The following is a 13,230-nucleotide window of genomic DNA, read 5'->3' on the forward strand; positions in this document are numbered from 1 at the left end:
TAATTATACTAGGATAGCTTAATATATTTTAAGAGTGCATAAATAAATCGAAGGATAGAAATTAAAATAATCGGTGCAAGCACGGGCTTAATAATTATTTAAAGTTATGTGATACGTGTCCAAAAAATACTCTCTCTTATATATATATAATATGTGTGTGTATACTCTCTCTCTTAGTATATATGTATATATAAGTATACTCTCTCTTATATAAGTATACTCTCTCTTATATAAGTATATATAAGTATACACTCTCTTATATATGTATAATATATGTGTGTGTGTATATATATACTCTCTCTCTTAGTATATATGTATATATAAGTATACTCTCTCTTATATATATGTATACTCCCTCTTATATAAGTATACTCTCTCTTATATATGTATAATATGTGTGTGTGTGTGTGTATACCCTCTCTCTTAGTATATAAGTATATATAAGTATAGTATATTACAACGACTATTTCTTCCCCATTGGCCCAACAGGTAACGACTACTTATGCGATTCTCTCTCTCAAGTTATAACTTATAAATATATACAATATATTTACATATAATATATGTATAAATAATATATAGTTACATAATAATTTGTAAGTATATACTAATACATAATTATATAAAATATAATAATGTTAAACTAATTTTTAGCATTTTTTATTAAAAAAAGAAAAGAAAAGAAATTTAAAAAAAAACTAGTTGGGATGTACTTATCTATTGTGATGCGATGAATTCCAAAATAAATTTATACTTGTAATTTGTAAATGATTTATTAATTATTAATAAAAAAATTTATTTTTATAATTTTTTATTTGTAATTTATGTCATTTCAAGTGATTAATAAAATTATTGTTTTTTAGTAAAAAATTTTGTTTTTTTAGTTAATTTAAATTTTAAATAGAATAAAAAAAACCGGGCCGGCTCGGAACCCGGCCCGGGGTACCCGGGTCCGGGCACCGGTTTTGCCCGGCCCGGGCTCCGGTTTTGCCCGGTCCGGACCGGCCCGGATGGACAGGTCTAATACGTGCACGTCGTCATCTGGGGACGCTTTCTTTTTGACTTGCAAAAGGATGGCAAAGTCACGAAGATTTTGGAGAAGCAGAAAATTTAGGTAAATGACAACACAACGGAGTCTTTGTAACCATCAATTTTTCTTTATTAAAAGTAGTAGCAGACATTTGATGTCAGTTTTCAGTGGTCATGCTTTAAAGAAACAATGATTCATTATTCTTTGAAGCAAAGTCGTGTTTACAAAGATATCCGAGTAACGATGCAGATATTGACGGAATCTTTAGACATGTAGATATTTTCGTAATGTGCAAACATAAACGATTATCCTAATGTTTAATAATCTGATTGATCTTAGACCTTTAATTTTGTGCTAACTGTACGCCTTTAAGAAAATAATCATATTGCAAAGCTGAAGCCTGAAATCAGAGCAACAATTTTGCCCATGTTGAACTTCTAGTATTGAAGTCATTTCAGATACTTGTGGGTTGTTTGAACTTCATTTTAGCTCATTTCTTGCTTGACGGCGTTTATACATGCTCTGTTTTGATAAGTAATTAAATTAAAAAGAAAGAACGTTTATTTATTTTATTTATATTACTATATAAGCTTAATTTACATCAAGAAAAAGTATTACTATAACAGCTGACCTGTTCTGAATTTCAATTGTTATGTTTACTTTTCACTACGATTGCAAAGTTTCAATGCTCACTAAAAAATTATTTCACTAATAGTTAACTCTTCATACTAAAAAAAACAAGTATGAAACTACTAATTACAAAAACCCAGTCCCAATATTCATAAGCATATCGATCAGTCAGTCAAGCCAAATAAAGCGCAAACAATCTAAATTGTAGTATGGCTGAACTTAAACTCAATCTTGAGATTTAGAAAACACAGACAACCTTCATCAAAATGTTAAAAAAAAAAAAAGAAATTCTCCAAAAATTGAAAAGATATGTATGAACATTTTCATCAGGCCCACTTAGCCAACAAAGACATCAATCCTGCTCCTACTAAAAGCGAGACATTAACGGCTACTTGAAGAATTCCTTTACCCTGAACCTTAGGGTTCATAAAATCTGCAGCAAGAAGATCGACGAGTGCCATATAAATCAAAATTCCTGCAGCTGCTGCATTAAGAATGCCTTCAACAATGAGAGCAGTTGGGCTGTTTTCATTATACACTGATGATATCCCTATGCCTATAGCAATTCCTACAGGTGTTGTGAGAGAGAAAAATAGAATCATTATAGCCATTGACCGAGCTTTGAATTTTGCCTGCAAAACGTAGGAAATAATAGCATTTTCCTCAATTAGTATGCAAATAGAAAAGATAATACATTGTTTAAAGGAAAAATATCTCAATTAGTAAAACAGTAAAGTTGTTTAAGGGAGTATTCTGCTTTTTCTAAAGTTCAAACCTGAGGACTATATTAGGCATCCAAATCCCTGTTCATCTCTGCCTTACATTATGTTAAAACTATAAGTTTGTAAAGGGGACCTTCAAGCATATGTTTAATTAAGAACAAGGACTACCTAAAATTTAAGAATCAAGCATCCTTGACTAACATTTCGATGTAGTTTTCCGTGGTCATGCTTGCACCTTGATATTCCTCAGAAGTTTGAAACAAATTTGTCTCTCATGAAAAGCAATTTTTTTATTTTTTATTATTTTTTTTTTTGGTGGTGGTGGGTAGTCTTTAGAATATTAGTCTATGCTAGATTATGTTAAAGAGAAAATACTTTACACCAAATGAAATCTTCAGATATAAAAGTTTTTTCAATAATAAGTACATAATTCTGGGCTTCAAGTTTTGACTGGAACTAGAAACCAGATGCTTCACTTTGTTCTAATTCGTTAAACAAAAAGAAATGTTTATTAATTCAGTAGAAAAACCATTAGAAATTCTGCCAAACTACAATAATTATTACTTATTTCGTCCAGCAGTCGAATCTTTTAATTCTTAGTGACCTTGCAGCCTGAGGAACTATCAAGAGCTGATCTTGCCAGGTTCTTCTGTTAATTTCTATTGTGCTACAAAGCAAATCGTCTTATAATTATATGCTAAAAGAATTTTTCTGTGAGATGACTCGTAAACACAGGAAATGGAATAAGAAATCAGCTAGCAAATTCCAAATATTTTGATAATCTTTATAGTTATTTATGAATCAATACCTGCACTACGCATCCTTCAAGACCTGTACCCTCAAAAAACTGATGAAATGTCAGAGCAGCGACAAGAGGTCTTATAGTTGAGGGGCTCTCCGATGCACCCAATGATATTCCAATAATTACAGAATGAACAACAATACCCAATTCAAGAACCTGCACATATTTCACAAAAAATTGCCAAAACTATTGATCACTAATTATGAAAACCTGACATGCTTAAAACAAAGGGTATGTTAACAAGCAGAAAGTTTAAGCCATGATAATAACTGAGACCATGATAATTACTGATTTAGACAAATAGCTGAATCGATTAATATGAATTATCCCTTACATTCTCACTTTTATGTCATGTTGGAGTGTATCAAACTGTCAATACTTAGAAAAAGATTCAAATAGGAATTTTCTTCACAAATTATTGGTGGTTTACGGATATATTGTATTTTGGATGTATTTCTTTGTTCTTGATCTTGTGTATTTCATTATCCTACACCTTTTATTTGAAAAACGAAACGAAAGGCTAAAGTTGGTAAGATCAAGGTTAGTTGAAATTGGAAGCTCTAACTACATGCAATAGTCAACAAGGGGACAAAAGAATTAACATCATGGCGGCCATAATTAAATCAGTAAGAGATACAAAAATCTTTTTTCTTTTTTACTTTACAAGCAACAAACTTGAAAGTTGACTAACGAATAGTACATAGCATCTTGATTCACTTGCAGTGTGTCTCCCTTATGTGCACATACTTAAATAATTCATACAGCAACATATATCTGCAATTAAGTCTTAATATAATTTTCGCTTCGAGCAAACAAGTAAATATGATGCAAAAGTGAAGGATTTTCAAGGTTTCAAGTTTTTGTTTACATAAAAAATAATCCGAAACCATCAAATCTAATTAAAACTACAATTAATAGAGAAATTTTCCACACCCCTTTTCTTGCCTAAGAACAATCTTCCCCCTTTATTAATAGATAAAATCCAAACAAATTAAGCATTTCTTTCTAATAAATAAAATACCCAATGAAATCTTGATTAGTAATTCCAAAGATTAATAGGCTTTATCAATTAACGCAAAGTTAAAGGCATTCATCAAGAGCATTCTGATGAAATTACCACGAAGTTTTAAAAAGAGCTATTAGAAATAGAGTATGTATGTGCTCACCTGAGAAATAACCCGATGCCGGATCAACTCCGACGATCCATCACCACCAGGAACACTCCCATGAGCGTGCCCGTGCCCGGCGTGAGTGTGCACGTGCACATGCTCCTCATGCATGTGCACATTGTTGGGAATTTATCAAATAAATAAAGATTATAGCATGAATTTAAACCCGAAAATTAAATAAATAATACATCAAAGATAGATAAATTAGAGAAACAGGCCTGACGGGAGCAGTCGTGTAAACACTGCCCTAGAAGATTGAGGACCCGCTTATCGCCCTGGCGCAGATGATCCCTTCTCCCCTAGCGGTAAAAACCCCCGGAAACGGCCCGGCCTCTGCACTCGGGCGAGAGTGCAGAGCTTCAGCTCAGATGAAGAAGTTGCCCATAAAGTAAAACTAAAGTATAGATGAAAATGATATGTAGAGGAGAAAAGAAAACAAGATAAGTTTTCACATTTTTTCTTCATATTTCTTGAGCTCAACATATGTTGTTTATATAGGGGTTGAAAAGAGCCGTTACAAAATCCCTCAATAAATTTCGTAACGTTCGTCATAATGTATAGTCATTATGCCCATTTTAATTACAAATTAAAACACATTAAAATATATTTTAATTGCATATTTTAATTACAAAAATTTATTAGAATTTATTAAGGCAAAATTGCCTTTTCTTTAAAAATATCCAACAGTCCCCCCCAAAAGGTAATATTGACTGAAAACTTAAAAATCAATAAATAAATTAATAAATCACAAAATGAAAATAGGTTGGGCAACCTATCGTATCGTGAATTCGGGAAAGGTAGCTTTCGGCTTTGAACCTTTCCTTAGTGAGTTCATCGCCACCTGAGGGACATAATGGACTAGGCCTTGAATTAGGCCCCTTTAATCAGGTATTGATAAAAACACACACAATACGCTTCATCTATTGAGCAAAGCGGGTTGAGCGTTAAAGGCCATGCTCACAATAAACCGACTCATGAGAGTTTCTAGGGGTTAGCCCAGCCCCCCTAACCGCGGCCATCACGGTTCCTCTCACGTAGGTAAGTCCTCAAAGGGTACTACAGCTGTTTATTTAATACCCCCCACAATACACGCGTTGGACTTATTAAGAGTAAAACTCAGCCTAGCCAGCTGTATCATAAGAGCATCGTCATCATAGAGAAGGGGTAGTAGCAAATGCTACATAATGATATAAATATATCTAGGTCGATGCTCCACACGAGTGTCACTAGTCCAGCTTGTTTCTACCACATTAAACCGACATTGGGACTACGTCTCCAAATAAGGGTTGGGTTGCCGCTGTCAGTGACCTCATCTATGGGCTTAACCCCATCTCCCTCGATGAATCCAGAATCACACTCCTGGATAATCCCTTAGTCAAAGGGTCATCAAAGATTCTTTTCACAGACTTTACAAAGTCTAGAATCATAACTTTGCCTAGCAGGCGTTGTATTTATTTATCAAGTTCTTATTTTGTAATTAGTCCATCATATTGTTTGAAATTGACATTAGGTCATGATCTATGATCATAAAAGATCATAGTCTATGTCTGAAGAGATTGACCTTAATATCTGAACATTTCAAACTAATGTGGAACTAAAAATTCTGCAGTTATGCATATGCACATACATGAATGAAATTAATAATAGATACATGCAGAGCATAATAGGATTTCGTATCTTAAAAAAATATTTTCGTATCTTAAAATGTATTTCATACTTCATAATTCAAATGCATAAAATTTTTAAATTATTCTATTATAAAAGGTTACAAATTGGTTGCCTACAAAGGAGACCGTCCAAATTTAAATCGGTTGCCTACAAATGAGACATTCCAAATTTAAATTGGTTGTCTACAAAGGAGACCTTCCAAATTTATGTTGCCATTTTCTAATACCACCTCTTATACAAATAATAATAATAATAATAATGATAATTGTTTCAAGTGCATTCTTGCATAAAACCTTGCAATTAATCATGTAACAAATGCAAGTTTTCAAAAAAACATATGAACATTTATTGCAATATCCATCATAATGCAATAAAAGAGATGGAATTTACATTTGAAGATTTGAAATATAATCCACCATATAAAATAGAATTTTAAAAAATGCACCACTTTAATTTGGTTCGCTCATATATTGATCATTTATCATTAGGTAAAATATGATGCACGAAGCGTAATTAAATAAATGCATATGAATTTTCACATAATTCCGGTTATCTTATTCCAAACCAAAAACTCCTAAAGTGAAAAGATTAAAGTTTTACTCGGGTAGTTAGCCAGGTAAGGATAGTAATAGAGGTTGATCAAAGATCAATTAAGTACCTCATTCCTTACAGAGCGCGTTACGCAACCCTTAAACCTTGCCTTAGACACCAACTAATCCAAGAAAACTTGAATCGGTTCACTCAATGAGTTTTTGTTCCTTAACAGTATATAGAAACTTTAAATTATTTCCTGCAAGCATTTAATTTGCCTAGCAACTATACTGCAAACATATGTTGGATAAGGCCGAGGAGGGGTTTACCTATTGATGTTCAAACCTCATGATTTTCATGTCTTGAGAGTAAAAACTCATCTGCTGCAGACAACTGCCACTTAAGTTGCTGAACAAATCTGCATTCACTTTTACCACCTTCTGTACTAAGCTTATTAGATGTATAAGCACTTCAAAGTATGGAATTATTAATAATAGAAGGTACCATATTGATAGCTTAAAGAAATGAAAGCATTAACTATATGCAAATGCAATTTTCAAAGCATCTATGCATCCAGAGTTTGTTCTCTTTATTCTTGTCAAAACCATGCATATGAAATTTTTTAAGAATAAAAATATACACTGCTGCAAATTTATAGCATGTTTCAAATGCGTGCATATTCACTAGCACAAGGGGATAAGGGTAGGTTTTAGATGATTCTAACAAATATAAACTAGGCTTTTAGAAACCAATAAAGGTTCTTTGATATTCGTAACTTACAATAATTATTGATTATAAACCAACTATAAGACAAATATAATTAACTGTTAAATTAAATTAACAGAAATATTTAGCTACAATTTTTTAATTATTAAATTTTTTTTTAATAACCAAAACTGTTTACATGAACAGTAACTTTTTAAATAAAATGAACAGTACCGTTTTCAAAAATATATGAACAGTAACATCATTTTTAAAATTAAACAGTAACGCCATTTTTTAAGAATGAACAGTAACGACATTTTTATAAATGAGCATTAACATTCTTAAAAATAAATAAATAGTAACGTTCTTTTTTTTTAAATGAACAGTAACATTCATTAAAATGAATGAACAGTAAACTTTTTTTAAAACATTAAAAACTGTTTAAAATGAACAGTAATGTTTTTTAAAATAAAATTAAAATCTGTTTTTTAATGAACAGTAAATTATTTATAATGAGCAACAATTCTGATTAAATTGCGAACAGTAATAGCAAATTTTTTTATAAAATTTTTTTTAATTCGGATGAACAGTACTATCTCAAATGAACAGTAACTTTAAAAATTATTTTTCCGGATTTAAATCAAAAGCTATAAATATTTCAATCTTCTGGACTGTTGGGAATTTATCAAATAAATAAAGATTATAGCATGAATTTAAACCCGAAAATTAAATAAATAATACATCAAAGATAGATAAATTAGAGAAACAGACCTGACGGGAGCAGTCGTGTAAACACTGCCCTAGAAGATTGAGGACCCGCCTATCGCCCTGGCGCAGATGATCCCTTCTCCCCTAGCGGTAAAAACCCCCGGAAACGGCCCGGCCTCTGCACTCGGGCGAGAGTGCAGAGCTTCAGCTCAGATGAAGAAGTTGCCCATAAAGTAAAACTAAAGTATAGATGAAAATGATATGTAGAGGAGAAAAGAAAACAAGATAAGTTTTCACATTTTTTCTTCATATTTCTTGAGCTCAACATATGTTGTTTATATAGGGGTTGAAAAGAGCCGTTACAAAATCCCTCAATAAATTTCGTAACGTTCGTCATAATGTATAGTCATTATGCCCATTTTAATTACAAATTAAAACACATTAAAACATATTTTAATTGCATATTTTAATTATAAAAATTTATTAGAATTTATTAAGGCAAAATTGTCTTTTCTTTAAAAATATCCAACAGCACATTGTCCTCAACATCCCCCTTCCCCTTTTGTCCATCATCAACTTTAAAATGCCTCCTATTAAAATACCCCGTCGCCAAACTATCCACCATCAGCGTCCCGATAGCCGCCACCATCGCAACAAACCCCGTAAACGGAAACTCCCCCCACGGCTTATCGCTCAGACACGGGGACGTCAAGTTCTCGAACGCATCAGGCAAGATGTGGATGAATCCGGTCGCCAATATAACACCCGCCGCAAACGCCTTCACCACAAAAAACACGTCGCGGTCAGGACGCATAGCTGGGACCCACTTCCCGAGGATCGGGATGCAGACTCCAATGAAACCGCCGATGAGGATGGAGAAGATTGCGGTGATCTTGAGGACGAGAGCCTCGTGCTTGTTGCGGTAAGAGGAGTCGTCAACGACAGAGCAGTCGCAGTCGGCGTGAGATTTAGAAAGGAGGAGGAAAAAGAAGAGGATGGTTAGGGTTTTCATTGTTGTTGGTTAAGAAAGAAAGAGAGAGAGGTTTTAGAGTTTTTGGAGGGGAGAGGGGGTTTATATAGTTAGGGAGGAGAGTATGATGACGGCATGGTAAAGGGCCTAGAATTTTGTCTGTTGATAACGTTAGGGAGGAGAGTAGATAATTACTTAGTTAGTTAGTTGGTTACTTTATTAAATAGGAGATAATTATGTAGTTAGTTAGTTGGTTACCTTATTTTTAGACCTGCACCTTTGGTGCTCCATGAAGAATTGTTGGGTACGTAAAGAATTCTGTGTTGAAGCTAATTCTAATGAATTTTTCATTCACGTGCGGTTGTTATCAAGTTGTCTTTAGGGGTCTATATTAGAACTCAATTGAGAGATTAGATCACTAAATGACGACATTAATTATGGAGACACTGAAATTATGAAACAAAAGTCAAAGACAGTTGTGATTTTTAAAGATTGCCGCAAATAATGGTAACGATTAATAGCATGCTCTTTTTAATCTTAATAAGTAACGTAACGGGTTCCCCTTTCTTCATCTAATGTAAAAAGACAAGATGCAAGAGTAAAATATGCAAAGGATATTTAGATTAAAACCCACTCCAATCTAAGTGAGATTTAGTTTTATTTTTTATTTATTTTTTTAAAGTTATGTCATATATGTGTATATGGTCATATATGTGTATATGGTTGTCTCGAGATACCAGTCCGTGGCATAAATATAAACCCAAAGGACATCAATCATTGAATTAGTTCACATATAAAGGGGTTCAATGTGTTAAAGATAGTAATATATATTCTCTTGATATCCTATCTTTTCTTTTAGGTAAGAAATAATCTTATATTAGCTAGTGTATTCTCTATTTTATTTTCTACTTCTATTGGCGCTTTTTCCATATTAAATTTCATCTTGTATGAATGCAGGTCATCATGCATGTATGAAATATCAAGCATTCTTTTACACTTATCATGGTATCAGAGTCATCTCCTTTATCCTAGAAACACCTCTTAACTTCTTCCTCGATCTCCGTGCTGTTGAGGGGTTTCTTCACGCTTCCCCTCAATGGTTTCAGCACCAGCTTCGACTCCTTTCCCTCATTACTATCTTACTCTCACCCAAATCGCCAACAAAATTCTAATCCTCGCTATTGTTACACCGGCAATTCTACATCATAACGCGTAGACTCTCTACATTCACCGACGGCCTAAATGCAGTCACTGCCCCTCCTCTTGCAACTGCAGGTTCTGACATCTTGTGACCATCATGCATGACCTCGATCACCATTCCACCGGCTTCAAGTCCTTTCCCTCTTTACGATGTTACTCTCGCCCAAACCGCTAACAAAATCCTAACTCTCATCGTTGTATCACCCATCGTCGATAACTCTACATCATAACGCGTAGACTCTCTCCATTCACTGGCGGCCTAGATGCGCTCACTGCCCCTCCTCTTGTGACTGCAGGTTCTGCCATCTTGTGACCACCATGCATAACCTCCAATCATCATTCCACCGGCTTCGACTCCTTTTCCTCATTACGACCTTATTCACACCCAAACCGCTAATAAAATCATAACCCACACCCTGGCAACCCTATATCACAACGTGTAGACTCTCCCTTCACTGGTGGCCTAGATCTTGTCACTACTCCTCCTCTCACAACTGTAGGTTCTGCCACCTCACAATCATCATGCATAACCTCCTATTGGACACTATGTAGTCTTTCAAGATTATGAAAATCGAAGTCGGCTGACTAGTTTTGGGATCTAATTTCACGGAGGAAAACAAAATTTTCATAAAATTTACATATATATTTGCAACCAATAGTATCAATAGCATTTAATTTCTATAACTTCTACTTACTATAGCAATTACAGTTTATTTCTTTAACTTTCATCAGTTATTACGAAAGTCAAATTATAGCCTTCTGAAAGTCATCAGATTGTAACTTTTATCATCGGTGTTTGATGAGGATCAGCTATCTATTGTGATTTTTAGACAACCTACAATTATCATCACTCATTGCAAATAAGAAAAATCACACGACAGTCCGGTTTATCGAAAAAACAAAGAACCTATAAGTTCTTCTCTAACTCCTGAAATACAAACCGAATACATGCAAAAATCAATCATATAAAAACATGTCCACTAAACACTTTTCAAAAAGCAATCCATAAAAATTTCACCCTGCTTTGGCAACTAATTCCCGCATTCAATTTTCGATTTTTTATCAATCAACAACGGACATTCTCTGATTTCGCATCATCGGGGCTGTAGGGAGAGGGAGCTGAAGCTTCTTGAGGATTCTCTTCGTACTTGATGCCCTTCTTTTTGGATGCAAAGCCCTAGCCAAAGGTGAGTATAACGCAATATATCATATATGACATCAGAAATAGAAAAGAAAGTTTCATTAAAATTTATTTCATGTCTCTTCGATCATAAAATCCCTACATCTATTTGCTTCTTCAAAATGGATCCGAATATTCACAAGAATTAAATATTAAAGTGTTCATTTGTAGGCCGTTAAAAATTTGCTGCTTTTGATCATCTGAGCTGGCAACTCCCCCTGTGCGCCAAATTTGCCTTCAGGGAATCGCTTTACATTTGAAATGGGAGGGCATGCGCTTGGAGATATTTACGCCAATACTCATAATAGTATCTATTGCGGTTCAATCAATATATAATCATATCATACTAATATACAATATACTATATATTATATATATATATATAGTATATATATATATATATATAGTATATATATCATATATATATAGTATATATATATATTGAAATTAATATATATATATGATATATATAGAGAGAGAGAGAGAGAGAGAGAGAGAAATGGGTATGCTTGGTACCAAGCACAAATTTTGTGCTTGGTAGTGAGGTGTCATATTCTCATCCACTCATTCCAATTCCCAACCACTCCCCACCTTATATGATTGTGAGCCCCGATTTTAATGAGAGGAGGAAAATATGCAACCTCACTAACAAGCACAAAAACTTGTGCTTGGTACCAATCATATCAATTTTTCTCATATATATATATGAGAAAAATGTGTATGCTTCGTAGTGATGTGTCATATTCTCATCCACTCATTCCAATTCTCAACCACTCCCCATTTCATGTGAATGTGAGCTCTAATTTTAATGAGTGGATGGGAATATATCACCTCACTATCAAGCACAAAAACTTGTGCTTGATACCAATATATATATATATATATATAATACTCTCATTAAAAGTATAAGTTCGGGAAAATCTTTCTATGGTCAATATTATTCTTAATTTTTTTTAATATTACATTATTATCCTAATCTATTCTAATTATCATATCTTCTTTCAAGTGGTAACTAAACGATTTATTCTATTCATAATGAGACTTAACATGTTAATGGATTAAAGAGATATGTTTCATATAATTTAAATCTTTTACTTATTTTAGTTCGTAGAGAAATCTAAAAAAATATATGCTAGCCAGAACCTAAATTTTTTTGGACTTTGTAAAAAATATTCTCCAAGTTTTTTAAATTGTAAAAACACCCCTATAAATGCAAAATTTTATTAAAATATCTTGAATATTATAAATTTTTACTTATTTTTATTCAGTGAGAAGTCTAAAAAATATATGCTAGCTAGAAAATAAAAGTTTTTTGACTTTGGAGAAAATATCTTGTAAGTTTTAAAAATTACAAAAGCACCGCTAACAATTCAAAATTTATAAAAAAAACACCTTGAAAATTTTAAACCTATAAACACACTAAAAACCTACAAATAACACAAACAACCCTAAACATTTATGGAATTTGCAATACACACTCTAAACTTTTTATAAATTGTAAAATTTACAACAATCCTAATAATTTCTAACCTAACAGTATATTAAAAATATAGGAATTATAAATATTCCCTACATAATTTATAAATTATAGAAAACACACTTAAAGTTTCAAAAATTATAAACAAATCTTTAAAATTTAAATTTTACAAGCCCATAGAATTTAAAATTAATTAGTAAATTGAAAGTATAGGAATTATAAATAGTCTACAAATAATTTACAATCTATAAAAAATACAAGTTTAAAATTTTACAAAAAGCCCCTAAAATTTATAATTTATAGAAAAAACATCATGAGAATTTCTAACCTATAGACACTAAAATTAATATGAAAAATTACTAATAACCCCTAGAAAATTAAATTTTTATAAAAAATATCATACACATTTTAAAAGTATAGGTTTAGGAAAAACTTGTT

At 32.6% G+C, this 13,230-nt stretch overlaps 1 protein-coding gene across 1 annotated transcript; it reads right to left on the reverse strand.

Annotated features, from left to right (window-relative positions):
* Positions 1,859 to 11,380, reverse strand: LOC109830019 (zinc transporter 8-like). Its single transcript, XM_020397172.1, has 4 exons — positions 8,501 to 11,380; positions 4,351 to 4,455; positions 3,191 to 3,340; positions 1,859 to 2,292 (listed from the first exon to the last, which is right to left on the reverse strand). Exons 1-4 carry the CDS (start codon positions 8,975 to 8,977, stop codon positions 1,987 to 1,989), a joined length of 1,038 nt encoding a protein of 345 aa, XP_020252761.1. The 5' UTR covers positions 8,978 to 11,380; the 3' UTR covers positions 1,859 to 1,986.

Source organism: Asparagus officinalis, chromosome 2 (genome assembly GCF_001876935.1).
Source record: "Asparagus officinalis chromosome 2, Aspof.V1, whole genome shotgun sequence".
Classification (NCBI taxonomy): Eukaryota; Viridiplantae; Streptophyta; class Magnoliopsida; order Asparagales; family Asparagaceae; genus Asparagus; species Asparagus officinalis.

Excerpts from the sequence above, each read along its gene's own strand:
- LOC109830019 (XM_020397172.1), bottom strand. The coding sequence starts at position 8,977 with ATGAAAACCCTAACCATCCTCTTCTTTTTCCTCCTCCTTTCTAAATCT. Across the intron at positions 4,456-8,500 it reads AGGGGGATGTTGAGGACAAT|GAGCATGTGCACGTGCACAC; the intron begins GTGCTGTTGGAT and ends CACATGCATGAG. Across the intron at positions 3,341-4,350 it reads GGCATCGGGTTATTTCTCAG|GTTCTTGAATTGGGTATTGT; the intron begins GTGAGCACATAC and ends AAATATGTGCAG.